The 27,644-nt window shown below is 46.3% G+C and overlaps 1 protein-coding gene across 1 annotated transcript in view; it reads left to right on the top strand.

The window, feature by feature from the left end:
* The window catches only part of MAP3K5 (mitogen-activated protein kinase kinase kinase 5), a 2,923,819-nt gene that overhangs the window by 2,545,379 nt on the left and 350,796 nt on the right, over positions 1-27,644 (top strand). The window contains exon 20 of the mRNA XM_044087116.1: positions 6,262-6,439. Within this exon, the coding sequence (XP_043943051.1) occupies positions 6,262-6,439 (178 nt within the window). The remainder of the gene's footprint in view (positions 1-6,261; positions 6,440-27,644) is intronic.

The following is a 27,644-nucleotide window of genomic DNA, read 5'->3' as shown; positions in this document are numbered from 1 at the left end:
ACATTCCCCTAATCTCTTATCCAAGACCTTCAAAATCTGTTCGCGATGTTCCACCCAGTCAAAAGGAGGAGGAGGCAGCTTCCGAAATATGAAAGCTGTGTCAAAAATGAGTCATCCAACAGGTCCCCCCAGGCCAGTGTGGATCAGGGTTTTACTCAAGATTCTTTTTAGTGCCAAAAAAGACCGGGGACTGGAGGCCCATTTTGGATCTCAGCCAGCTAAACAAATCAGTGGTTCAGACCAAGTTCCACATAGTCACGATTCAATCCATCCTTCCCTTTCTGCAGGAGGGTGTGTGGATGTGCTCATTAGACCTCCAGGATGCGTATTACCACATCAAAATGGACAAGCACTCCAGGAGTCTCCTTTTCTTCCGGCTGGGATCCAATCGCTACCAATTCAGAGCCCTGCCATTTGGTCTTTCGATGACCCCCAGAGTGTTCACAGCTCATCTGAGACTTCAGGGATTCCAGGTGTTTCAGTATTTAGACAATTGGCTCCTCTCCACCCCCACCAAGCGCCTTCTGGTCAGTGCCGTCTGCTACACTCTAGTACTAAGTGAAGTTGCTGGGCATCACCATCCACAGGGAAAAATCCAACCTTCAGCCTTCACAACAATTGGAATTTATAGGGGCAATATTCAACACTCAATCAAGTCTGGTGTCTCTTCCCCCTCACAGGCTTCAGAGATTAAGGGCACAAGTTCAAGTGATACTCTGTCGAAGAAAGGTGTCTGCAAGGGAAGTTCTTCAGGCTCTGGGGTCTATGGCGGCAGCCATCCCAATTGTTCCCCTAGCCAGGTTACACATGAGACTGCTACAATGGCTCCTTCTGTCCCAGTGGATATCCAGTCTTCACCCTCTGAGCTCACAGATTCTCATCACCAACACCTGCAAACAATATCTCCTCTGGTGGATGAGTACAGACTGTATTAGCGCTGTTGAAATGCTGCCCGATTGCTTTCCTCTGGAAGCAGTCGGGCGTGTTTCTCTCTGCACCAAGCTGCCTGGCTCTCTATTACAAACGATCACTGGGTGCAGAGAATAATTTCCAGAGGCTATCACATTCCCCTAATCTCTTATCCAAGACCATCTCTTATCCAAGACCTTCAAAATCTGTTCGCAATGTTCCACCCAGTCAAAAGGAGGAGGCAGCTTCCGAAATATGAAAGCTGCGTCAAAAATGAGTCATCCAACAGGTCCCCCCCAGACCAGTGTGGATCAGGGTTTTACTCCAGATTCTTTTTAGTGCCAAAAAAGACCGGGGACTGGAGGCCCATTTTGGATCTCAGCCCGCTAAACAAATCAGTTGTTCAGACCAAGTTCCACATAGTCATGATTCAATCCATCCTTCCCTTTCTGCAGGAGGGTGTGTGGATGTGCTCGTTAGACCTCCAGGATGCGTATTACCACATCAAAATGGACAAGCACTCCAGGAGTCTCCTTTTCTTCCGGCTGGGATCCAATCGCTACCAATTCAGAGCCCTGCCATTTGGTCTCTCGATGGCCCCCAGAGTGTTCACAGCTCATCTGAGACTTCAGGGATTCCAGCTGTTTCCGTATTTAGACAATTGGCTCCTCTCCGCCCCCACCAAGCGCCTTCTGGTCAGGGCCGTCTGCTACACTCTAGTACTAAGTGAAGTTGCTGGGCATCACCATCCACAGGGAAAAATCCAACCTTCAGCCTTCACAACAATTGGAATTTATAGGGGCAATATTCAACACTCAATCAAGTCTGGTGTCTCTTCCCCCTCACAGACTTCAGAGATTAAGGGCACAAGTTCAAGTGATACTCTGTCGAAGAAAGGTGTCTGCAAGGGAAGTTCTTCAGGCTCTGGGGTCTGTGGCGGCAGCCATCCCAATTGTTCCCCTAGCCAGGTTACACATGAGACTGCTACAATGGCTCCTTCTGTCCCAGTGGATATCCAGTCTTCACCCTCTGAGCTCACAGATTCTCATCACCAACACCTGCAAACAAGATCTCCTCTGGTGGATGAGTACAGACTAAAATGTTTGATGTCGCCCCTTCCAGGCCCCCCAACACAGTGCCACGGTGACCATGGATGCTTTCCTGATGGGGGCGAGGCACTTCCAGGGAAAGTCCATCCAAGGCACGTGGTTCAGTATAGAGGTCAACTTGCATATCAATGTCCTGGAGTTGAGTGATGCTATTGGCATTGCAAGTATTCCACCCAATCCTTCCGTAAGGAACGATTGTTATCCAGTCGTACAACATGTCTGTTGTCTGGTACATAAACAGGGAGGGACCAAATCCTACCCCCTATGTTGCGAAGCCAAGAGAATCTGGCATTGGGCAATAGCTTCCAACCGCTTTCTGATCACAGTGCATATCCCGGGGAGCTCCAACGTGATTGCGGACAGGCTAAACAGATGCATCTTCCATCCTCACAAGTGGTCTCTCAATCCGAGTGTGATGGCAGAAATCTTCAGCTGTTGGGACCAGCCATGCTGCTATCTTTTCGCCTCCCCCTCAAACACAAAATGTAGCAGCTACTTTGCCCTCTTTCCCCCTCACGGTGAGTCACAGAGAGAAGCTTTGATTCACGATTAGCCCACGGGTCTCCTTTATGCATATCCTCTGATTCCTCTGATCCTCCTTTTTCGAAGGAAAGCCATTCGGTTGAGAAGCAAGGTGATCCTCATTGCCCCATTCTTGCCTCGTCAAGTTTGTTTTCCCTTCCTTCGACCTTATCTGTTGCAACCTCCTTGGATCCTAGACACTCGTCAGGACCTCATATCTCACCCACAAGGAATGACTCCACCAAATCTATCCACTCTCAAGCTGATGGCTTGGTTCCTCCACTTCCATTAGTTGCCAGGCAGGAAACCCTCTCCTCATCTATCCGTGATATTATCCTGACCTCCCATAAGCCATCCACCAGAAAACTTTATAGGGGCAAATGGAAAATATTCTCTATCTTGTCACATCATTGGAAGCTAGATCTGTTCTCAGCTCCTGTAGCTACTATTCTACATTATCTTGCTGAGTTCGACAATGGTGCATCAGCTTCCACCATTCGAGTCCATTTAGCAGCTATTTCCAACTTCCATAATGGTTCAGATGGAGTCATGCTTATTTCCACCCGACTTTGCAAAACCTTCCTCAAGGGGATTTTCCACAGCAGACCTCCCATTAGACAGCCGGTGGAGACATGGAATCTCTCCCGGGTTCTCCAGTCTCTCTCTCTGTCCCCCTTTGAGCCTGCTGCAATATGTGATCTAAAACTTTGTTTCTGGTGGCGATTACTTCAGCCAGACGAATATCTGAGTTGCAAGCCTTATGTATCATGAGCCCTTATCTGATCTTCCATAAGGACAGAGTATCACTTCTTACTTAACCCATCCTTTCTCCACAAGGTGGTTTCTGACTTTTCTGTTAACCAGTCCATTGAGCTCCCTGTATTCTTTCCAAATTATTCAAACAAGGGAGAATACTGCCTACATTAATTGGATGTTCATAGACAATTACGTTTCTACCTGGACAGAACCAAGTCCTTTCGCAAGTCAGACCAACTTTTCATTTCTTTTTCTGGTCCTAGAATGGGACGTGCAGTATCTAAAGTTACCTTGTCAAAATGGCTCAGGGATTGCATTAGCTTCTCATGTTCGCTTATGAAGGAATCTAAGCCTGGTCAAATCAAAGCTCACTCAACTAGGGCTGTTGCAGTATCGGTTGCCTTCCAATCCAGGGCCTCCATGAATGACATCTGTGCAGCATCCATTTGGGCTAAACCCCATACCTTCATCAAGCATTACATATTGGATCTGATATCTAGGGGAAGAGCAGCCTTTGGCTCAATGGTTCTCAGGAATGTTCTTCCATAAGGGCCACCCTGGTTCTCCAAGTAGCTTGGGATTCTGTCCCATCAGTAATGAACAGGAAGAAGATTAACAACTTCAGATAAAGAGGTTATGTCTTGCCATAATGTTCCATATGAGTTGTTGATCTTCCAGTCATCATACCCTCCCACCATCCCCCGCCAAAGGCTCCTGGGTCTTTGTGGTGTTTCAGGGTTTCTGTGCAGAGATGGCTTCTGATTTTCTGTTTCTTCTATATGTTGCATGCAAACTCGATCTGAGGTAACGGAGTGAAGGGCATTGTGGGTTGCAGCTTAGTTCGAGAGTTTTTTGGTGCATGCAAGCTTGGTATAAGGCTGACTCTGTTCCGAGGACTCAGAACCGGACCCATCAGTGATGACTGGAAGATCATCAACAACTCGGATGGAACGTTATGGTAAGACTTAACTTCTTTTTATTGAGGTCCCTTAAAATAATGGATTTTTCTGTAATGTTTATGAATAACCAGTAATAGGATATCTTCTACAGTCAAGATATGATTATCTTGAGGGAAAGGGTGAACTGCAGCCTTGCACATGCTTTTCTGGTTATTATGCTTTGAAAGAGATTGTTGAGTAATTCCACATTTCTAAAGGGGGGACTTTAAGGGAAGAGTTTGATGGAATTTGGATAGATTACTGCCTTGCTGCCTGCTTTTACGGGTTATGTGTAGTCATATTGTTGTTTGAGGGCAAGATGTCTTCATTTTTTATCAGGTTTGAGCCACATGTCAGTTCTAACCAAGACGTCTGGGGAGTGAATGGCTAGCGAAGCATATAGTTCATAGATTTTGTTGCATATACTTTGAATGTTAATATGGTGAAGAAGTAAACTTGAATTAGTGTGACCATGTGGGGGACTTCTGTTGCATGTAATGATAGATGTGTTTTGAGTAGAAGGGCCTGGGTTTGATAGCACATTGCCAGATAGTAACAGACAGCAAGTGGAGGCAGATATAGGGAAAAGCTATTTAGTTTTAGGTCTTTATCTTATATCCAGTCTTTGGGTAAAGCATTTGTTGAGTTGATAGCAATTTTTGTGATTGAAAGAGTAGGGGGGGATGAGAGTGAAAATAGGGAATTTAAGTTTGGGTGAAATGATTTGGTGTGTCCCTATGGTGCATAGGTAATAGAGGGGGGTTGGGTATGAGGTAGGATGCGAGGCTAGTGTTAATATAAGAGTACAGAGAATGTCACTGATTAGCTTTTTCAAGGGCATGTTTAAAAAATAATAGTAAAGACTATGGTAATAAAAATGAAAGTAGAATGAGCCAAGAGGAGTAGACTAGAAGGTGGATGGGCTACTAAATAGGTGGCTAGAGTTACTAGTGAATTTTAAATGATTTCTTGTTGGTAGTGGGAAGGAGTAAAATTATGATAGAATTTTTTGATGAGGTTATAAAACAAGAAAGAGTTGAAGGATATGCAAACAATTATACAAGAGGGGGAGAAGGATTGACAGTATTTCTGCTGCTGCAGCCAGTCACCTGAGTTGGTGAGATTATGGATTACCTAGGAGGCGATTGGTTTGTAGCTGCTGGGTGTGATCCCTCTACTCACTATATGATTGGTAGAAGTAGAATGAGTAGATGGGAATGCAGGATTTGTAAATCTACAGAAGGTCAGGGTGGGTGAGATTATAGGGGGGAGTAAGGTAGGGTTTCCACTCCAGGGCAATGTGGTTTGCCAAAAGAAGTGAAGAGAACAGTATGAGTGCATGTGTTCAAGATGAGAAACTTGTCTTCATGAGGACCAGCCTTTGTAAGGTCATACAGATTGCATCTACAAGAGCCTTACATGGAGCTCAGGGATAGATTAGGGCACTAATGAAAGTAATGTCAGTCACTACAATATGCTGTCTTTCTAAAGTTATACTCCCACTTTCATCCTGCATTATAGATCCCTATAATACAATTCCTTTCTGCATGAAACAGCACTGAACTATGAAGGGGTTTGGAGTGACAGAGGAAAAATTTCTCTTTATGGCTGCAGTTGTATTCAGTAGATTGTTTCACTGCTTAAAAAAAGTCTCCCTCCCTCTCTCTCTCTCTATATATATATATATATATATATATATGCATGCATATATATATATATATATATATATATATATATATATATATATATACACACACACACACACACACACACACATACAATCCCTAAGATGTATCCAGCTGGAAAGCAGGTACAAAGAAGGTTTATATAATTGAGTTCTGATCAGTCATCTTCAGAAACTACACTTTTTTATTGTTGATAAAAGCATAGTAGTTGACCAAATGTTGGTGTTTCATTGGCAAACTGTAATTTGTATTTAGTAATGAATGATAGTCTTACTATAGGCCTTTTATCGCTGTATAAATTTACACCACTGTTAACAAAGCAGTTTGTTTTGATTTCTACAGGTGGGGATGTTTAAAATTCACCCTGAAATCCCAGAATCTATGTCAGTAGAGGCCAAAGCCTTCATTCTGCGTTGTTTTGAGCCTGACCCTGACAAGCGTGCTACTGCTGGAGAGCTTCTCACACACGAATTCTTGAGGGTTACGAGCAAGAAAAAGAAGACTCAGCCCAAACTGACAGGTACCATGATAATTCAAGGGAATACACTTCATAACAAGATGTAGCAAGCTTAATATGGTTCACTCTTAAACTAATACAGAAGTCATAGTTTTTGCTGTAGGAGAAAACCTGATGTAAAATCCTAATGATACCTGCTAAGTGGAAAGCATTTGAGTGAAATAAATATGTTTGTAAAATAAACATAATTGCCTACTTAGTTTGTTAACCAGCATAAAATGTACTCAGTTGTTTACCAAAGTAAACCTTTATTTGGGTGGGCAGGGAAGGAGTAGAAATTAGAAATAAAAGTTAGAAAACATTATTTTATGTAAGCATGGATCTGAAGTAGTTGACTTCATTCATTCTGCACATATGGGTATACGGATCCGATTTGGCAAAACTTTTCAAGCATCAGCTCCAAGCTCCTCCCTTACCTATATTACATCACTTCCTCCTATCTAGCCCCAGATCTCGTTTGCCGCTCTAAGAGTCAGCATCGTGGTCTCTGAGCTCTAAGCAAGGTGGTATGGTTTTCTTTGGTCTTTTTGTGATAGTTGAGTGTGAATACCTTTCCCTTTTTTTTCCTCCCTTTGCATTCGATCGTCTTGTCAGTTAAAAAAAAAAAAAAAAGTTATAAGTGTTTTTGTTTGTGATACTGGTTTCCTGCCTAGGCCCAATCCCTGTTTAAGTGTGTGTGAGTGGGCCGTTAGGGCTTTTACTGTTTCTACTATGGCTGAACAGCCTAAGGTTCTCTTTAAGAAGTGCACAGTGTGTGGTCACAAGCTCTTACCAGCCGATGGCCACACTGTGTGTTCTATGTTTAGGGGTCGCCCATCTGTCTGCATCTTGCGACATTTGTTCAGGCTTTAATCCTAGGGCTTTGAAGGATTTCCGGGCTAAGCTTGTGGCTAAGAGTCTGCTACCAGCTTCTGCCCTAGAGTCTGCCTCGGTTTCCTCACCAGCCAGTGACACTGTGCAGGCAGGGACTCAACCTCCCGCCAGGCCTGCTTCATCGGAGTTGTCCCAGAGAGGTAGGGACAGGCCCAGAAAAAGATCACCGGACAAGGGAGTCTTTCTCCAGCCCCTCTTCAAAGGCACCCAGGTTTCGTTCTCCTCAGCTCCACTCTCCCCATTTCTTGCCGGAGCCGACAGAGCCATCGGAGCTGAGGCACTCCCCTCGGATCCGGCCCAGACCCAAGTCGGTTGCTTCCTCCAGGTAGACTCGGAGTGTCTCCGACCTGGATATGGACAGGCTGATGAGGTTCATCCAGAACCGGATTCAGATGGTGGTCTTACCAGGGCCCTCTCCCATTGGAGAGTTCTCCTTCTTCAACTATGCTCCACCCTATTGCTCCTTCCCCGACCCGACGCTTCGAGGTTCTCGGGTCCGATACCTTTCGGAGCTGTTGGGTCGGTGCCGATGGTTCTCGTTTCCTTGACGCTGGCCGTCACCTTGAGTTCCTCGGATCCGGTCTCGGATCCAGGAGACTCTCTGAGCCGTGGTCGGGGAGTCGGACCCAAGGGTCGAGATCTCGCTCTTTCGGATCCCATCCTCGGTGCCCGGACTACGCCTCCGTTGGCTCCGATCTCTGCTTCGGTGCCGGGGAGAGCTTCTTCCTTAAGTTCTACGGAGGTGTGCTCCATCGGCGTTCGGGGCAGTGGAAAGGGTTCTCTCCCAGGGGTTGAGACCACAGCTTACCTACTCGGATCCTACCCAGACCCCTCTTATTTTGGGTTCTGCTCCCATTACCCTGTCTCACGGACAGCCTGTGCCAAAGCAACCCCAGGTTGTTCCCCTCAGGGAACCCCCGGAGGCTTACGAATCCTCTCCAGAGAGTCCCACTGGAGAGGAACCTCGTAAGCGCAAGTGTAAGAGGAGGCACTTGGACTCCCCTGAGTCCATTACCACTGATACGGACTTGAATTAAGGAGAGGGTTTCCCCAGATCACCTACCGAGGACGTCTCGTTTGGAGACATTATGGAGATCCTCTGCCAAAGAGGAGGTTGGTCAGCCCCCAAACCCTTAGCTGATGAGTCCGTATTACTGGAGGCATTTGGCATGGGTCCATCTATTTTTTGGGTCTCCCCTCCAGCGGATCCTTTGGTGGACCTCATCACCACTAGGGCATGGAAGGATCCTGACACCGTAGAGCCTGTACCCAAAAGGCCAGACAAAATTCTTTCCCCGCAGTCAGACAGGCAGGCATGTTCCAAAGGAGCCCTGGTAGACGCTTTGGTGGTTGCAGCTGCCACAAAGAAGGAACTGGCACAGGAGAGTTCCTTGGTTCATCCACCAGACAAAGTCCAGGTCGATGGATCATTTCGGGAAGTGCATGTACTCGTCAGTGACATTTTCTATTCGTGCGCTGAATTACTTGGCACATGTTATCCGACTGCAGCAAGACCTTATATTGGAACTGAGTCGCCCCCAGAGTCTCTGTCGCAACAGGACAAGCAGTCTTTCACTGCGAAGATGACTACACTGAAATCAGTGACAAATACCTGCGTCTCCTCTCTCATGCTACGGAGGGAGCCGCTAGAGCTGCTGGTACAGGCATTGCCTTGAGGCGTCACGCCTGGATCAGGCTGTGTCAATTTGCAGACCCCTTTAAGGCATCTTTCATCAAGGCCCCTTTCGATGGATCATCCCTGTTTGGGAAGCCCACACGTGACACACATACCCAGAGTGAGAAGGACGGAAAGACTTTGTCAGCTGTCGGACTCCGCTTCTCTATCCCCCAGAGTTCCTATTCCAGGAACCAAAAGGGGCAAAATAAGATGTGGTTTTGGAAATCACAGTCCTTTCATGACACTCAGGAATATTCGTACCCCAGCGGCAGAGGGGGACAAGACCGACACCATCCCAGAGGCAGAGGGGTCCCAGAAACTTCGGGTCTAGGGAGCCTTTGTCCGACAGACCCGCACAGCAACCCTGTAGGGGTTGCCCAGCTGCTCTACTCTGGAGGCAGTCGGGGGAGGATTTTACTTACATCCAGCAGCATTGGGAGTCCATTACTGCAGATCGCTGGGTGTTAAACATCATATCTGGAGGATATTCTATCCCCTTCATTTCATGTCCCATAACTCCAGCACGCCTTCCAGATGTTCCACCCACTCACAAGGGAGGCTGCAGCCTTAGAGGTTTTGAAGCTGCTACAAAAACGAGCCATCGAGCCGGTCCCCCCAGATCAATCCAGATCAGGCATCTACTCCAGGTTCTTTTTAGTGCCAAAGAAGACGGGGGACCTCAGGCCCATTCTGGACCTGTCTATCCTCAACCTGTCGGTAGAGAAACAAAAATTCCAGATGGTCACTCTACAGTCCATTCTACCATTATTGTGAGAATGCGACTGGATGTGCTCGTTAGACCTCCAGGACTCTTACTATCACATCAAGGTCCACAGGAGCTCCAGGAGGTTTCTACGCTTCTGGCTAGGGGCCAGTCACTTTCAAGTCAGAGCCCTACCCTTTGGTCTCACCACAGCCCCTAGGGTGTTCACCAAGGTTATGGCAGTCGTAGCGGCTCACCTGAGACTTCAGGGCATTCAGGTATTCCCCTACCTAGACGACTGGCTCTTCGCTGCATCCACCAAACGTCTCTTGTGTCAGGCCCTACACTGCTTCCTCGGTCTGGCTCACAAGTTAGGCATCAAGATCAATATCAACAAGTCCCACCTGACTACGGTTCAAATCAGAGACTTCATTGGGGCATGGTTGGATTCGATTCAGTCAAAGATTTTTCTCACCCTGGAAAGGATAAAAAATCTCAGACACCATGTATCGGCTATCTTGGATCACTCTGTAGTCACAGCAGCCGATGTTCTCAGGGCCCTAGGTTCGATGGCAGCTGCAATCTCTATCCTCCCTCTTGTACGTCTTCACAAGAGAGTCCTTCACTGGAATCTAGCAGTTCATTGGTCCTAGCTAGACCTTCCGATGAATTTCCACATCCGAATCAATCGAACATGCAGAACGTTACTCCAGTGGTGGCTTCAATCAGCGGACATTTTCATGGGGATCAGCTTTCTAGTCCCTCCGGCTCAAGCCACGGTGACCACAGACGCTTCCCAGCTTGGGGGGGGGCACTTCCTGGGAAGGATGGTCCAGGGCACGTGGTCCCCTCCAGAGACCAAGCTACACATCAGTGTCCTGGAGATGAGGGCAGTGCTTTTAGCGTTGAGAGCCTTTCCACCCTGTCCTACCTTCGGGGATGGTAGCCATTCAATCAGACAACATGTCTGTTGTCTGGTATATAAACAAACAGGGAGGGACCCGATCCTACCCCCTTTGTCGCGAGGCCATGAGGGTTTGGGAGTGGGCCATATCCACCAGCCGGTTTCTCATAGCAACGCACATCCTGGGACGCTCCAACATTCTACCGGACAGTCTCAGCAGGGCAATCCTTCTGCCTTACGAGTGGTCTCGTGGCGGAGAAGATCTTTTGTGTTCGGGGTCAACCTTGCTGTGATCTCTTCGCATCTTCTTCCAAAGCGAAGTGCAGCAACTTCTTCGCTCTGATCCCTCCTCTGAGGTATGTCCCCAGGGACGCTCTAGTCCATGCTTGGCCTCCCGGGCTATTGTATGCTTATCCCCCGTTACCTCTTATTCCCAAGTTCCTTCAGAGAGCTTGCCGGCTGCAGTGCAAAGTCATTCTCATAGCTCCCTTCTGGCCCCGTCAAGTGTGGTTTCCCTTCCTATGGTCTCACCTGTTGGCTCCTCCATGGACTCTAGATCCATGCCCAGATCTGATTTCTCATCCATCAGGCTTGCCCTCTGCCCAACTTGGACAGTCTCAAGCTGACGGTGTGGCTGCTCCAGTTACCATGATCATCAGGACTCCCGGACTTTCGTCCCCTGTTAAGAATCTTCTGGTAGCTTCGCTTAAAGCCTCCACTAGGAAACTCTACAATAAGAAGTGCAGACGTTTTTGCATTTGGGCCTCTCAGCGCAATCTGAACCCGTTTACTGTCCCCGTTTCGGTCATACTGTATTTTCTGGCCGATCTTTTCCGATCAGACGCGAGTGCTTCTACCATCAAGGTTCAGCTGGCTGCCGTCTCTAATTTTCATGTGGGTAAAAATAAGGTTTCTCTGGCTTCTGCCAAATTGTGTAAAGCTTTCCTGAAGGGCACCTTTTTTTGCGACCACCAGTTAAAGAAACGGTGCCCCCCTGGGATCTTACTTTAGTCCTTCAGGTTTTGACCTCTCCCCCCTTCGAGCCAGCCGGTTCCGTTCCGATGAAGTTTCTGTCGTGGAAGACAGCCTTCTTGGTCGCCATCACATTAGCCAAGAGAGTTTCAGAGTTGCAGGCCTTATCCTCCTTGCCCCCGTATTTGGTTTTTCACAACGATAGGGTTTCGCTGCATACGAACCCTTCCTTTCTTCCCAAGGTGTCCTCAGCAGCCAATATTAATCAGTCTATAAATTTGCCAGTCTTCTTCCCAAATTTCCAAAATAAAGGTGAAAGTAAGCGTCATTTATTGGATGTCCATAGACAGCTTCGTTTTTACCTCCATAGGACTAAACCCTTCCGGAAGTTGGATCAATTGTTTGTCTCTTTTTCAAAACCATTTTTGGGCAAAGCAGTTTCGAAAGTGTCCTTAGCAAGGTGGATCACTCTCTGTATTGCACAGGTTTATAAGGTTATAAGGACAAAGGTTTATCTCCTCCTGGTGTATTGAAGGCTCATTCCACTAGAGCAATGGCCACTTCTGCAGATTTCTGGTCAAGAGTTCCGTTAGACGATATCTGTGAGGCAGTGACTTGGGCCAGTTCGCACACATTCATCTCTCATTATAAATTGGATCTTATTTCTAGAGGGAGAGCATCCTTTGGGTCTGCGGTGCTCAGAAATATCCTTCCATAAGGGCCTCCCAGGAATACTAGTAGCTGGGGGACTCTGTCCCATATGTGCAGAATGAATGAAGTCAATTACTTCAGATAAAGAAGTTATGTTCTTACCATAACGTTCCATCTGAGTAGTAGACTTCATTCTTCTGCACCTTCCCTCCCTCCATCCCCCTCACTCTTCAGGTTTTTCCTGTTTAGGATTGTGGTTATGTTGCCACTTAGTGTCAGCAAACTCGATCTGGGGCTAGATAGGAGGAAGTGATGTAATGTAGGTAAGGGAGGAGCTTGGAGCTCGGAGCTGATGCTTGAAATGTTTTGCCAGCTCGGATCTGAATCGGATCCGTATACCCATATGTGCAGAAGAATGAAGTCTACTACTCAGATGGAACGTTATGGCAAGAACATAACTTCTTTATTTAGCACTCTGTCTTGTATGGAAACCTTTTTTGGAGATTTTAATGTTAATTTGTTAAATAAGGACCAAGTCACAGTCACAAATGCATTTGAGTTCTGATTACTGAAAGACATGTTTGACAGGTGTGGAAAGCTTTCTGCTACTGAGTATTGCTGGCGTTTTATAAAGAAATCTAGTATTGCAGATTCTACATACAGACATTCCCAAATGCAGTCACTTGTTCTGTAGTAAAGATTTTATCAGCAGTCAGTCATCTTGGAAAAGAAACTCAACCTTCCTTTCTGAATAACTTGCAGCTCCCCCTAACCAACAGTTTATTTTTTCCCTTCCATTGATCTAACAATTGCATTATTTCTTTCACTGATTTTAATGTTGCTGTCTGTTAAGGAAGTCTGTTCTAATAATATGCCACACTTTCTTGTGAAACATACTTTTTCTATCTCAGTTATATGTTCAGGTTCTGACCTTTTATTCTCATACGTCTATTTTAGAAGCATGTACACACTTGGACTCTGTGGAGTCCCTTGAAGTACTTAAATCTCTTATATATCACTCCCTGCCTCGTCTCTTCAAGAGTATGAATTTAGTCTTTTGTAATCTTTTTTTATATGACTTCTGCAAAGACAAAACATCATTCCGTTGATCTCTTTTTTATTACGTCTGTTCTGGCTAGATAATTCTGATGTCCTTCAAGGATGCATCTGCAGTCATAACAAATGGGTTGTCCTGTCGTCAGGCAGCCCTTCGGTCGGCCGGATTCCAAAGTCTGGGTCCGGCTTCGGCTGATGTCACACTTCACCCGACGTCATCTCTGCTGGTCTTCGGGTATAAAGGCATCAGCCGACGCCATTTTCCTCAGTCTTTCTTGCCGCGTGGCGCCCGAAGCAGAAGCTGTTCGCAAGTGCCGGTCGGTCAGATCCAGAGATTACTACTACCGAATACTACTTCGAAGACTTCTAAAAAGCTAAGTACCCCATTGGGGACTCTTTCTTGCCTCAGCCGATGTCAGAAAAGTCAATAACTGTTTAACTTGTGGGAAACAAATACCTCATAAAGATTTCCACTCTTACTGCCTGCCTTGCTTAGGCCCAGACCACGACGTAGCAGCCTGTTCGGCCTGTGCTTCCTTCAACCGACGAACGCTTAGGCGTCGGTCGGAGTTTGCTGAACAGTTTTTCGGCTCAGATTTTGCGTATATTATGCCGTCGGATCCTCCGACTACCCAAATTGTTAAAAAACGCAAAGAAAAAGACCGACACTCGCGGTCCGCGGTTTCGGCCGAAACCACGGTTAAGCAAGCCGCGAGTGTCTCGGTTTCAGCCGAAACCGAGAAAGCCGGTCAATCTTCAGCCGAATCCATGACTACTACTGAGGCTCCTGCTACCTTAGTTGAATCGGCCTCAGAGGTTTTGCCTACTACTGTGGTTCCTAGTGATTTATCAGACACCATCCCTTTGGATGTCTCTACCCCAGCACGTGGTGCTGCTAGGCCTCCTGCAGCCATGTCTATTAAGGCCTTTGCCAGGGCTAAAGCAGCCAAAACTGTTAAATCAGTGCCTGTTAAGCCCCCTTCACACAGGCCCACTTCTAGTTCACAAATGCTTACTCTGGCAGAGGATTTAATATCCTTAATTAGAGGATCCCAATCTCACCCAGACAGGGCCTCTCAGCCCCAGAAAGAGATCTAGGGCAGAGCCCCGAGCCAGTGTCCTCTGATGATTCTGCGGATGACTCAGACATTACAGACCAGCCAGAGGCTCCTTTTCTACTTATGAAGATTCAGATGCTGAAGAATCCATTCCATCTGCCTCTCCACCAGAGGAATTTTCCTTTGGGGAAACCTTACATGCCATGAGAGAACAATTCCAATGGCAGGGACAAGATTTCTCAGATTCAAGAAAAGGCTTAGGACATTTCTGCACTTACCACAACATAGGCCCTTAGCTATACCTCCAGTACTGCCTGTTGTGGATGATGCATTTAATGATGTTTGCACCGCTCCTGATACTTTACCTCCAGCCCCTGCCAAACCAGATAGATTTTACAGGGTGCCAGACACTCATCACCACCTATACAAGGCCCCACTTGCAGATCCTGAGACTATATCCCAGGGGCCTAAGGCAGTAGCCTCGACCTCAGCAAAAAACCCTATTCCTTCTGAAAGGGAATCCAGGTCTTAGAGAGATGGGGGGAAAAAGTTTACACCTCTGCTACTCTCTCAGCTAGAGCTTTAAACTGTCAGTTTCATATGATCCAATACCAAGAGTTTATGCTTGATCAGTTAACTAAGAAGTTGTCCTCTGATGACTCCTTAGATAAGAAATATGTTTTAGTAATGGTAAATAACATCCAACAGGTTAGTAACCATTCTTTAAAATGTGGCTATGATGCACTGGAGGCTTCATTTAGATCAGCCATGACTGGCACAGTGATAAGAAGGCATGCATGGTTGAAAGAACAGGTCTTGCCGGATCATGTTAAAGCAAAGCTTGTTAGATGCTCCTATGGATAAGACCAGTCTATTTGGTACACCTGCTCAGCAAGTAATGAAGAAAATGGAAGAGAAGGCAAAATCTGTACAAACAGTTAAGGATTTCTTACAGGTTCAGCCCCCAAGGTTTAGCAGGAACTGGCCTGCCAAAAATTGGTCCTTTCCAGACTCCTCAAAATCTCAAAGAGGCAGGAATAGACGCTCTAGAGGCAGAAATCAATCCAGAGGAGGTGCGTACAGAGGACGACAGTGGCAAGGCAATAACCGAGGCACAGACACAACCACTGCCACTACAACAGGACAATCACAGTGACTTGGCTCTGACACCGCCTACCAGGGAGCAAATAGCAGCACCTTTAGGCGGAAAGTTAGCCATATTTTCAAAAAATTGGCACTATATCACAAAAGACAAGTGGATTTTGCAAACCATAGACCAAGGCTACAGGTTCCACTTCCACATCTTACCAGTAAAAAGAGGAATGCCAAACCTACCTCCAAATCAAAAAACAGAAGCTCTAAAGCAGATAGCGGAATTAACAAAGTTGAGAGCTGTGGAAAGAGTGCCTATAACAGAACAGGGCAAAGGATTCTACTCCAGACTCTTCCTAGTACCAAGGAAAGAGAAAAGTTGGAGACCTATTCTCGACCTGGCCGTCTTAAACACATACATCATTGTCCCAAAATTCAAAATGCTGACCCTACAGCAACTTCTTCCCATGCTGGGCAAGGAGTGTTGGCTGGTAACTCTAGATCTCAAGGAGGCATACCTGCACGTCCCCATACGACCAAATTGCAGAAGATACCTCAGATTTCTTGCAGGATCAGAGCATTATTAATTCTCAGCATTGCCCTTTGGCTTATCTACTGCGCCCAGAGTATTCACAAAATGCCTGGCATCAGTAATCGCTCACTGCAGGCTACAGGGAATCCAAATTTATCCATACCTGGACGACTGCCTGGTGCAAGCGGACAACAAAAGCAAGCTGACAACAGATTTACAAAGAGTCATTTGCTTACTACAAGCCCTGGAATACACAGTCAATTTACAAAAGTCAAGACTGATACCATCCCAAACAAGAACATTCTTGGGTGCGGAATTGGACACAGTAAAACAAATGGCATTCCTAACGGCAGAAAAACAAAAACAACTCCCTCTTTACTTCTTGGCATTAACAAAGCAGAACAAACTAACAGCAAGAAAAGTACTGCAGGCCTTGGGCTTCATGGCATCATGCATAATCTTGGTCCCACATGCCAGACTGCATATGAGAAAGCTACAGTGGTACCTAAAGAATTTATGGTCTCAACACAGGCACAGCTTAGAAACCGAAATCCCACTAATCCCATGCCTGAAACAGGAGTTCCTATGGTGGGCTCAAGCATGCCAGTCAAACCCAGGCTTACCCTTCCACAACTTTCAAGCAAGCCAAACCATCACAACAGGCGCCTCAGACCTAGGCTGGGGCACATGTTGGACAAATGCATACAAGGATTGTGGACTCAAGACCAGCTGCACCTGCACATAAACCAAAAGAAATGCTGGCAGTAAAACTAGCAATCCAGAAATTCAGACCATTCCTCAAAGAAGGCCATTTAATGATAAGGACAGACAACACCACAGTCATGTGGTACATCAACAAACAGGGAGGCACTCATTCATACCCACTATGCAGAATGACTCTGGACCTTTGGAATATGGCTCTGAGCTACAACATCCAGTTACAGGCAATATTTGTGCCGGGAAAAGAAAACACCCTAGCAGACATGTTAAGCAGAACCACCTCGGATGCTCACGAATGGATGCTACACCCGGACATCTTCAAGGCCATCACAAAGAAATGGGGAATGCCACAAATAGACCTATTCGCATCCCCACTCAATCACCAGCTTTCTGCACAAGGACATACCACCCACTTGCATGGAAGGTGGACTCTCTATCCTTCAGTTGGAAAGGCCTGACAGCATATGCATTTCCACCTCTTCCTTTGATGCACAAGGTACTACTGAAAATCAGAGAGGAATGCCCAAGGATAATACTGATAGCTCCGAATTGGCCAAGACAACACTGGTATCCATTGCTGAGGAGCATGTCTCGGGGGAGAATGTGGTCAATACCCCTGATGCCTTTGATGTTAACTCAGAACAACTACAACATCATGCACCCAAACCTAAAAACCTTGCAACTGACTGCCTGGAACATCACATAGCAGCATCTAACCCAGACCTATCCCAAAGGGTTAAAGACATTCTCCTTGAAGCACGCAGACCTTCAACAAGAAGGAACTATGCAGGAAAATGGAAAAGGTTTGTCATCTGGAGTGCTGAAAGAGGAAAAGATGTGTCGAACATAGATATTGCTAACATCCTGGAGTACTTGGCAGAGCTTCTACATACAGGCCTGTCCTATTCCTCCATCAAGATACATGCATCAGCTATTTCAGCAGAGTACAGCTTGATCCACCTGTCTTTTCGCATCCTCTACTCAGGCAGTTCCTCAGAGGGATCAAGAATGTAAAACCTCCTAGGAAACCACCATTACCAGCATGGGACTTGAACTTTGTGCTAGAAAAATTAACAGTCCCTCCATTTGAACCAGCAGCAACAGCAGATCTTCAACACCTATCATGGAAAACTGCTTTCCTACTGGCAATTACTTCAGCAAGGAGGGTTTCGGAACTACAGGCCTTAATGGCAGTACAACCCTTCCTAATCTTCCATCAAGATAGGGTGTCTATGAGAACTAATCCTACATTTATGCCTAAGGTGGTATCCAGAGTGTCTTTAAACCAGGCAATCCACCTACCTACCTTCTTTCCCAACCCACAGAACAGGGGGGAAAGACTGCTGCATACCTTGGATGTACATAGACAGTTACGCTGCTACCTGGACAGAACCAAAGGTAACAGAAAAACTGACCAGCTTTTAGTAGCCTATGCAACAGGAAGGGAAGGAAAAGCAATTTCCAAACAGACAATCTCTAAATGGATAGGAAATTGCATAAGATTTTGTTACTCCTACCATGGAAAACCAATTCCACAGAACATAAGACCTCATTCTACAAGGGCAACAGCCACTACCACAGCTTTCTTACGAGGAGTGGCAACCAAGGACATTATTGAGGCGGCTACTTGGACCTCCGTGCATACATTTGCCAAGCATTATAATCTACCTCTATACTCTAGATCCCGAGCAGGGTTTGCCACTGCTGTACTGCAAGGGATCCTAACTACACCATCATTTTTCCTTCCTCCACCCCTAGTTTGGCTATGGTATTCTACCCATTTGTTATGACTGCAGATGCATCCTTGAAGGACATAGTACAGTTTTGTACCTACCATAAATGCAGATGTCCGAACAGGATAGCATCTGCAGTCAGGATTACCCACCCTCCTTCCCCTCTGTGGTACTCCTAGGGTATTTACCCTCCTAATAGCTAGCTAGGGGGGAGTCTCTTATGGTGTATTTGTTTGTATATATGTACATACATGCTTATTTTTATGTTTGCCTTCTACTTTTTTGGAAACATTGGCATTTATCCAAAATTTAGCTTTCCAAGAGGGCAACTGGCATCTGGGGCAAGAAACACTGAGGAAAATGGCGTCGGCTGATGCCTTTATACCCGAAGACCAGCAGAGATGACGTCGGGTGAAGTGCGACATCAGCCGAAGCCGGACCCAGACTTTGGAATCCGGCCGACCGAAGGGCTGCCTGACGACAGGACATCCCATTTGTTATGACTGCAGATGCTATCCTGTTCGGACATCTACATTTATGGTAGGTACAAAACTGTACTTTTTCTTTTCCAGACCCTCCGTTCCCTTCCAGTACGCTAAGCATAACAGCCTATGGCTTTTAATGTTGTATTGTGCATTATGGGTTGTATGTCTGGCTTACCCTGAACAGACTTTAGAATGCTAGATAAGGGTCCTTGGCAATACAGTTTTGTGGGAAAAAGGGGAAAGGACTTTTAACATGAGAAAGTTCTGTCAGTTTGTCGATTAAGTCCTGATAGCCTTAGTGCTAATGGTAAACAGAATGGAAATGCCAGTCCAGATCTATCCTTATGGTAAGTGTATGTTTGTTTCGCTGAAAATGACTGTAAATATCATTGACCAGCAGTCTGGCTCCCAAATGAGTCACCTAAAATTACAAAAAAACAAAACAAAACAAAAAAACACCGGTGCTTGTGCTTAACAGGTACACAGCACCCTCTTCTGATGTACACTAATTCTGTGACTGCACAACTCATCTAAAACCAGATTTTCCCTGTAATCCAGATTCACACACAATCTTCACAGCAGTCTTTACAGGAGAGAAGAGCACACAGCTCCTTCAGTGAATAGACTGTACAAGCAGTGTTTTGGTAATCAGTTCATCAAGTAAATGACCTGCTTTATTTGTATTGACATATTTTTTCTTTCATGTCAGTTGACTTAAGTCCATGTGTTCTGTGTCTCTGTCCTCTTTTTAAACGGAGGTAATTTTGTGAGCAGACTCCCATCACATTGCATAAGAGGAGAAAGTGTTTGTTGATTACACCTTCCTGTCTAATTGAAGACACTGACATGCCTTGACTTCTAACAGTGAGATGTGCACACCATTGAAAGCTTTCCAGCAGACAGTCTGTTGGGCCTTGAATATAAACATACATATATTGTAAAAACTCCAAACTTCCACTAGAGATCTGGTACCACAGCTGCTTCTGCCACTCCACATAAGGAGAGCTCTTTCAGACCTTCAAGCCCTTCTTCACTATTCAGCTGTCAGATAATTTCCTGATCCTCTGTTACCAGTTCAACAGAGGGATGTACTTCTTTGCAGATCAGCTATAACTAATAGGCTGTTAAGACTTCAAGTGTGTACATTATGCATGTAGTTAAGTAATCAAAAAATTAGTGGATATGAAAATTGAAGTTACCATTTAAAGATTATTGTACAATACAGACCCACTACCTCTGTCACTTAGGTACTTGAAAATGAGAATTAACACTGAATTTCTTCTGAAATAAAACAACTTATTCCAGGAAAAAATAGAAGACTTAGAGAACAGATTTAGAAGGAATAACAAGGTTTACAGGATTCCTGAAAAAAAAAGGAGACAGTATGATTCATTTCCTTAATACGTGGCTGCCTAAAACTTTCCTTTGACATCGAAAGGGCACATAGATCACTTTCTAACCCATCTTCAAAAAAAAAAAAAAAACCTTCAGCAAGGTCAGTGATCATAAGATTTTTTTCAAGTCAAGATAAGGATTTGGTTTAAAAGCATCATCAACTAATTATCCAGTTAAAATTAAAGAAAATATATAAGATTTGACTGTTACACATTAGTGATGTCAAAGAGAAAAGCATTGTGTGCCACTTCTTAAAGGCTTAAAAAAGAAGAATATTAAAGCATAAATCTTGTTTCCAGCAAAACTAAAGATTCATCTTCCAGAGGGAAAGAAAATGTTTAACACCTTGGAAGATGAAATGGACTTTATACAGAAAAATAAAATCATAAAGAAATGGACTTTATACAGAAAAATAAAATCGTAAAAAAAAAAAGAAGAAGAAATGGACTGGAATCTATCAGCTTATTTGAAGAGAAATGTAACAAAAGATTGTTGGTTAATAAAAGGCAAAAACAGTAAAAAAACTGAAGGCAAATGAAAATCAATGTATTTCATGGTTACAAATTCTTATTAATTTAAAGAAGTGCTTGAATACTTCTGAACAGGTGCATAATATTACTTTCTACAAGGTAAATCATTTATTTATTTCCCTATGTCAGATGGTTACTAGTTCCCTTTCTAAAATGTTTGATTCTTTTAGCTGTATATGAAATTAAAGCCACTTATTTTCATTTTGAGTTTAATAGGTCAAACTATTCATTGTTTTTAAGTTTTATCATTATTATGATTAAATTGTTAGGTGGCACACTTTCTGATATCTTGGCATAGTTGAATAATGTAGTATTAAATATAATACGATAAGATGCAACAAATGACACTAAAGAGGCATGTTAAGTTACATTCTGGGTTCTTAAAAATGGTCCATTAGTGTGTTGCTGATGGTATACTTTACATGCAGTAGCGCCCAGGAAAGACATGCTATATTAAAAACAAAATATATAAAAAATAATAGCTTTTTACATGTATAAAAGTTACTATTGGAATATCAAATAGAGTAACATTTGCACTTTTACAATTTAAATGTGGATCACATTATATAACTGTCATTCTTTTAATACAAATTTATATGCTCTGTCTCCTTTAAAAAATGACAGTGTGCTTTATATTAAATATCTCTTACAAATAGTGCTTTCTGAATTGTTAAATGTTATTTCTTTGAGTGCAGTGGCTTTTTAGTGGTTGGGTTACTTTGAGATTTCTTTTTGGTGGTTTGGAGGGGTTTGGGGGCTTGATGTGTGGGGCTCCTATTATGCGATTGAAGACCCATTCTTTTGAATGCATCTTGATCGAACTTGAAAGGACGAAATGGAAAAATACTGAAACAGCATATAAGCGATTTCTTTCCCTGGGAAAGAAATCGCTTGGTCACTTCCATTACTGTGCTGTTTTTGTCACTGTAGTGCGATCACGGAGTTGGTGTATTTAAGTAGGGGTTGCGGGGGGGGGGGGTGAAGCCCTCACTTTATGTAATGTTTTAAATTTTTTGTTTTGTATTGTAGAACAGCGATTTCTTTCCCTTGGGAAAAAAATCTCTGTTCTAAGTGTTCGGGATTGTAAGCTTTCGCTTGCATGAGGTCAAAAATCAGCTTTCGCTTTTTTAAGCATTCACTGATTTAATGTAGACCCAATGTGTGGTGTGGAGGTGGCTTGCATTCACATGCAAGGGGTTTTGTGAATTGTAACTCATGGGCTGTTCATTTACAAACCCTTATCATGAAAACCCACTTGAAACAACGTACAATCATCAGCACTTTGGTGCTGCTGCAAGAATTCTAAAATTCTAAGAACTGTTCAGGTTACTTCCTGTCTAAAAGTAAGTAATCGTAATATTTTGAATCATATGCTTAGATGTCAAAGAATACAAGTTAGACAATAACCAAAAAGCTGTGAATTGCATTCTAAACCACTGACAGTTATTACCTAGTTTTGAATGCTTGCTACTGATAGCTTTCCTGGTTGCTGTTGCATGTTATAAACAATGTATGCAAAATATAGATCTGAAGTAGGCAGACTTCATTTGTCTGCAACCTGTGGGTATCGGATCCGACTTCGGATCCGAGCCGGCATTTCAAAAGCTTAGGATCCGAGCTCCTAGCTCCTCCCTCTACCCATAATCCCCTGCCAAGCCCTAACTGACCCCAGATTTCGTTTGCCGCGTTTCAAGTAGCAACGGATTCCTCGAGCTCCTGGCAGCAAAATTGTTCAGATAAGTCTGACAGAAAAAAATTAGAGTTTAATCCTTTTTCTAGTGGTGTGTGTGTATTAGGCTTCCTCTCTTTACCTTGTATACTTTCTCGGGTTTTGCGCAGTTTTGTGTGAGTTTTTTTTTTTCTCTGTTTTGTGTGTGTTAGGCCTATAGGGTTTATCCATGTCAGAAGTACCTAAGGCAGTTTTCTCAAAATGTACCGAGTGTGGCCACAAGCTGTCCCCAGCTGATGGCCACACTCGTCTTGTCATCTTGGGGTTGAACACCTGTCTTCTGGTTGTACCATATGCGCAGGGTTCAACCCCCGAGCTTTAAGGGACCGGAGGTCGAAATTAGTACTGGCGGGACTTCTTCCTCCAGATGCTACTTCGGCCTCTGCCCCTGTTAGCCAGCAGCCTTCTACGGGTGCTACGGTCTCCCTTTCCCCGACAGGGACTCAACCTCCCTCCAAGAAGCCGGAGGATAGGGAGACCATTAGAGAGAAGGAGAGAGAGAAGGAGAGACATAGGGAGAGGCACTATAAACGGCAGGCCGAGACCTCAAGCTCGGCCCCTCCGTCTAAACGGGCCTCCCCTGTGTCTTCTAGATCTCTTCCACCTCTGCTCCATTCCCCTCGGTTCTCTCCCGGACCCGAGGAGGAGGAGACTAGCCCTTCGGTGAGGTCTCCGAGGCGGTTCTCTAGGTCCGCTTCGGTGGCCTCATCCAGATCTACCTTTTCAATGTCGGACGCAGACATGGACCGGATGATGAGGCGTTTCATCCAGGCCCAGATGCAAATGGGAGTGCTCCTATCCCCCAACCGGGAGGCTTGACCCATTTTTGCCCCCTTGGCTCCTTCTCCGACCCGTCTCCCGGGTTCGGAGCTGTCTGAGCCGGGCAGAGTTGGATCCGGGGGTGGTTCGGATCCGATTGGTTTGAGCACCTCGGATCCGATCCATTACTTGAGTGCTTCGGGTACTTCGGACCCGACCTCTCGGAGCCGAGGGCCGAGCCTCGGATCCGAGGGAGCTGGTGTGTCTTCGACTCCGTCTAGGTCGGAGCACATCGGTCTCTCGGATCCGATGGTATCGGCTCCGGCTCCGATCCGTGCGTCGGATCCGAGTGGGGGTCGGCTCGGGGCTTAGAGAGGCCGGCTCTCCCTCGGCTTTCGACGTAGTGGAAAGGGCACTGTTGAGGACTTCCGGACCCCCGGTCCCTGCCGCTGCTCCACCCCGCACTCCCTTGCAGCTGGGCCAGGCTCCCATCAGCCGGTCCCAGGGACAGCCCGCCTCGATGTCCCAAGTAGTTCCTTTGGAACATCTGGCTGCTGAAGAGGACTCCTCGGACACTCCCCCCGAGGAAGTGCCTCAGAAGAGTAAGTGTAAAAGGAGACACGTGGACTCCCCTGAGTCCATTACCGAAGACACAGACTTGGATGAAGGGGAGGGCTCCCCAAGGTCACCCGGAGGCGTCTCCTTTGGAGACATTATGCAGATGCTTAGAATCAGGGGGGGGTGGTCTGCCCCCAAGGCCTCCTCAGACGAGTCTGTGTTCTTGGAGGCATTCGAGGCGGGCCCATCTTCCTCTTGGGTGTCCCCTCCTGCCGATCCTCTGGTGGACCTTATTTCCACCAGAGCATGGAAGGAACCGGACACCATTGAGCCTGTCCCCAAGCGTCCGGATCGAATCCTGAGCCCACCAGCGGACCGCACTCATTAGAGCAAGGGCCCCCCGGTAGATGCTATGATGATGGCCGCAGCCACAAAGAGGGAATTGGCCCAGGAAAGTCCCTCTATGCATCCTCCGAGCAAAGAGTCCCGCTCGATGGATCGCATTGGGAAGCGAGCTTTTAGTTCAGCAACCTTCTCTTTGAGAGCACTGAACTACATGGCACATGTCATCAGGATGCAGTGCGACCTGATTAAAGAGTACGCGGCATCTCCCCCAGAGTCCATGTCGGCGGAGGACAAGCACGTGTACTCCACCCGAATGGCCACTCTCAGATCAGTTTCTAATACTTCTATGTGGCTACTTTCTCACGCAACGGAGGGAGCCGCTAGAGCTAGCGGAGCGGGCCTCGTCATGAGGCGTCAGGCCTGGCTCCGCCACTGTAATTTTGCAGAGCCCTTCAAAGCGACCTTTGCCAATGCCCCCTTTGATGGTTCTGCCCTATTTGGCAAAACTGTTCGCGAAACTTTAGTCCAGAGCGAGAAGGACGGGAAGACGCTGTCTGCCGTCGGAGTCCGCTTCTCAGCTCCCCAGAGGTCCTTCTCAAAGAACCAAAAGGGACAGAAGAAGATGTGGTTCCGGAAGTCGCAGCAATCCCAACCTGCTCCGGACAACCAGTCCTTCCGTGGCAGAGGAGGACAGGGAGGTCGCCGTCCTAGAGGCAGAGGGGCTCCTAGGAACTTTGGGTCCAGAGAACCTTTCTCTGACAGACGCACACAACAGCCCTGAAGGGTTGCCCGGCTGTCCATCTCTGGAGGCAGTCTGGGGGCGTTTTTCGAGGCACCTGACATCTTGGGAGTCTATCACGTCAGACCGCTGGGTGCTTCGTGTGATATCCAGAGGTTATGCCATTCCCCTGAGCAAAATCCCCAGATCCCGTAGCCTTCCCGATGTACCACCCGACTAAAGGGAGGCGGCGGCTGTCGAAATCAAGCAGCTGTTAGAAAAAAGAGCCATCCAGCGCGTCCCCCGAGATCAGACCGGATCAGGGTTTTACTCCAGGTTCTTCTTGGTGCCAAAGAAAATGGGGGACTTAAGACCGATCTTAGACCTTTCCCTGCTGAACCTGTCTGTAACCAAGCAAAAATTCCGGATGGTCACTCTACAATCTATACTCCCCCTTTTGCGGGAGAACGATTGGATGTGCTCTATCGACCTCAAGGACGCGTACTACCACATTCGGATGTACAGACGGTCCAGGAGGTTCCTTCGCTTACGGCTGGGAGACAGCCACTACCAGTTCAGGGTCCTTCCCTTTGGTCTCACCTCTGCCCCCAGGGTGTTCACCAAGGTACTAGCAGTGGTAGCAGCCCACCTGAGACTCCAGGGAATACAGGTCTTTCCGTACCTGGACGACTGGCTCCTCACGGCATCATCAAGGCATCTACTTTGCTCAGCCAGAGACTATTTCCTCTTTATAGCTCCGAGGCTGGGCATCACCATAAATATGGAAAAATCTTTACTGCATCCCACACAACTTATAGATTTCATAGGAGGAAGGTTAGACACAAGATCAATGCGGGCCTTCCTCACTCCAGATCGGCTGTTCAGCCTGAAATGTCATGTCACAGCAGTCCTGCAACCGTCTCTGATGGCGGCTTCGGTCCTGAGGGCCCTGGGTTCAATGGCAGCAGCTATTCCTCTTCTTCTCCATGCTCGCTTACACATGAGGGTTCTTCAATGGACCCTACAGGTCCAGTGGTCTCCGCAACACTCTTCTATCAACAGCCCGATAGCAGTCAGCAAGGCAGGCAGGGACTCCCTGTTTTGGTGGCTCCAGTCACTGGAGCTCCTAACAGGGAGACCCTTTTGTGCAGCATTCCCCCTAGCCACGGTGACCACGGACGCTTCTCGCCTCAGGTGGGGGGGGGGGCATTCTGCGGGAAAGATTGTCCAAGGCACGTGGAACAATTCAGAGACCTCGTTGCATATAAATGTCCTGGAGATGAGGGCGGTGCTCTTAGCATTGCAAGCACTTCACAGCCTTCTCCCTGCAGGGACTATTGCGATCCAGACGGACAACATGTCGGTAGTCTGGTACATCAACAAGCAGGGGGGAACCAGGTCCTATCCCCTTTGTCGAGAGGCTATGAGAGTCTGGGAATGGGCAATCTCCACCAAACGCTTTCTGGTAGCAACGCACATTCCGGGAAGGTCCAACATCCTTGCGGACAAGCTCAGTCGCACCATTCTTTCTCCTCACGAATGGTCTCTCAATCCTCTGGTAGCGAAGAAGATTTTTGCCGTCTGGGAGCAACCCTGTTGCAATCTTTTTGCTTCTCAAATGCCAAATGCGACAGTTTCTTCGCTCTGCTTCCCCCACCTGGGGAATCCCCGAGAGACGCACTGGTGCATGCTTGGCCTCCCGGTCTCCTTTATGCTTATCCTCCACTACCTCTAATGCAGAGGCTCTTGCAGAAAGCCAACAGTTTGGGGAGCAGAATGATTCTCATTGCCCCGTTCTGGCCTTGTCAGCTTTGGTTCCCTTATGTATGGTCTCACAAAGTGAATCCGCCCTGGATTCTAGATCCAATTCCGGATCTCATTTCCCATCCTCAAGGGCTCCCGATTCCAAATCTACACACCTTGAGATTGACAGCCTGGCTGCTCCACTTCCATCCCTGATTAGGACTCCCGGTATCTCATCACCAGTCAAGGCCATTTTAGTGGCCGCTCATAAACCTTCCACTAGGAAGGTTTACCGGAGCAAATGGAAAAGGTTCTCTATTTGGGCGACTCAGAACAATATTGATCCTTTTTCTGCACCAGTGTCTGTGGTACTGGACTTCTTATCAGACCTCTTTCATCAGGGGGCCAGTTCTTCCACGGTAAAGGTGCAAATGGCAGCGATTTCCCATTATCATGTGGGTCACGAGTCAGCTCCCCTCATGACTGCAAAACTTTGCAAGACCTTTCTCAAAGGAGTTTTTCTGTTGAGGCCCCCGGTCAAAGAAACTGTGCCACCTTGGGACCTATCTTTAGTCCTGCAGGCCCTTACTGCTCCTCCCTTTGAGCCTGCAGCTTCTGTAGATCTAAAGTATCTTTCCTGGAAGACTGCCTTTTTGGTAGCCATCACCTCAGCCAGAAGAGTGTCGGAACTCCAGGCTCTGTGTGTCAAACCGCCTTACCTCTCCTTTTTTCCCCGATAGGGTTTCCCTCAGGACCAATCCTTCTTTTCTTCCAAAAGTTTCTTCGGAATCTAATATTAACCAATCAATCAATTTGCCTGTTTTTTTCCCCAACTATAAAAACAAAGGAGAATATAAGCTGCATTCTTTAGATGTTCACAGACAGTTGCGCTTCTGCATTCACAGAACGGCTGGTCATAGGCAATCAGATCAACTGTTCGTCTCCTTTTCTAAATTTGCTATGGGTAAAGCAGT

The sequence above is a fragment of the Protopterus annectens genome, chromosome 1.part1 (assembly GCF_019279795.1).
Source record: "Protopterus annectens isolate FY-2018-M chromosome 1.part1, PAN1.0, whole genome shotgun sequence".
Lineage (NCBI taxonomy): Eukaryota > Metazoa > Chordata > Ceratodontiformes > Protopteridae > Protopterus > Protopterus annectens.
This window is presented reverse-complemented; position numbering and strand designations above follow the sequence as displayed.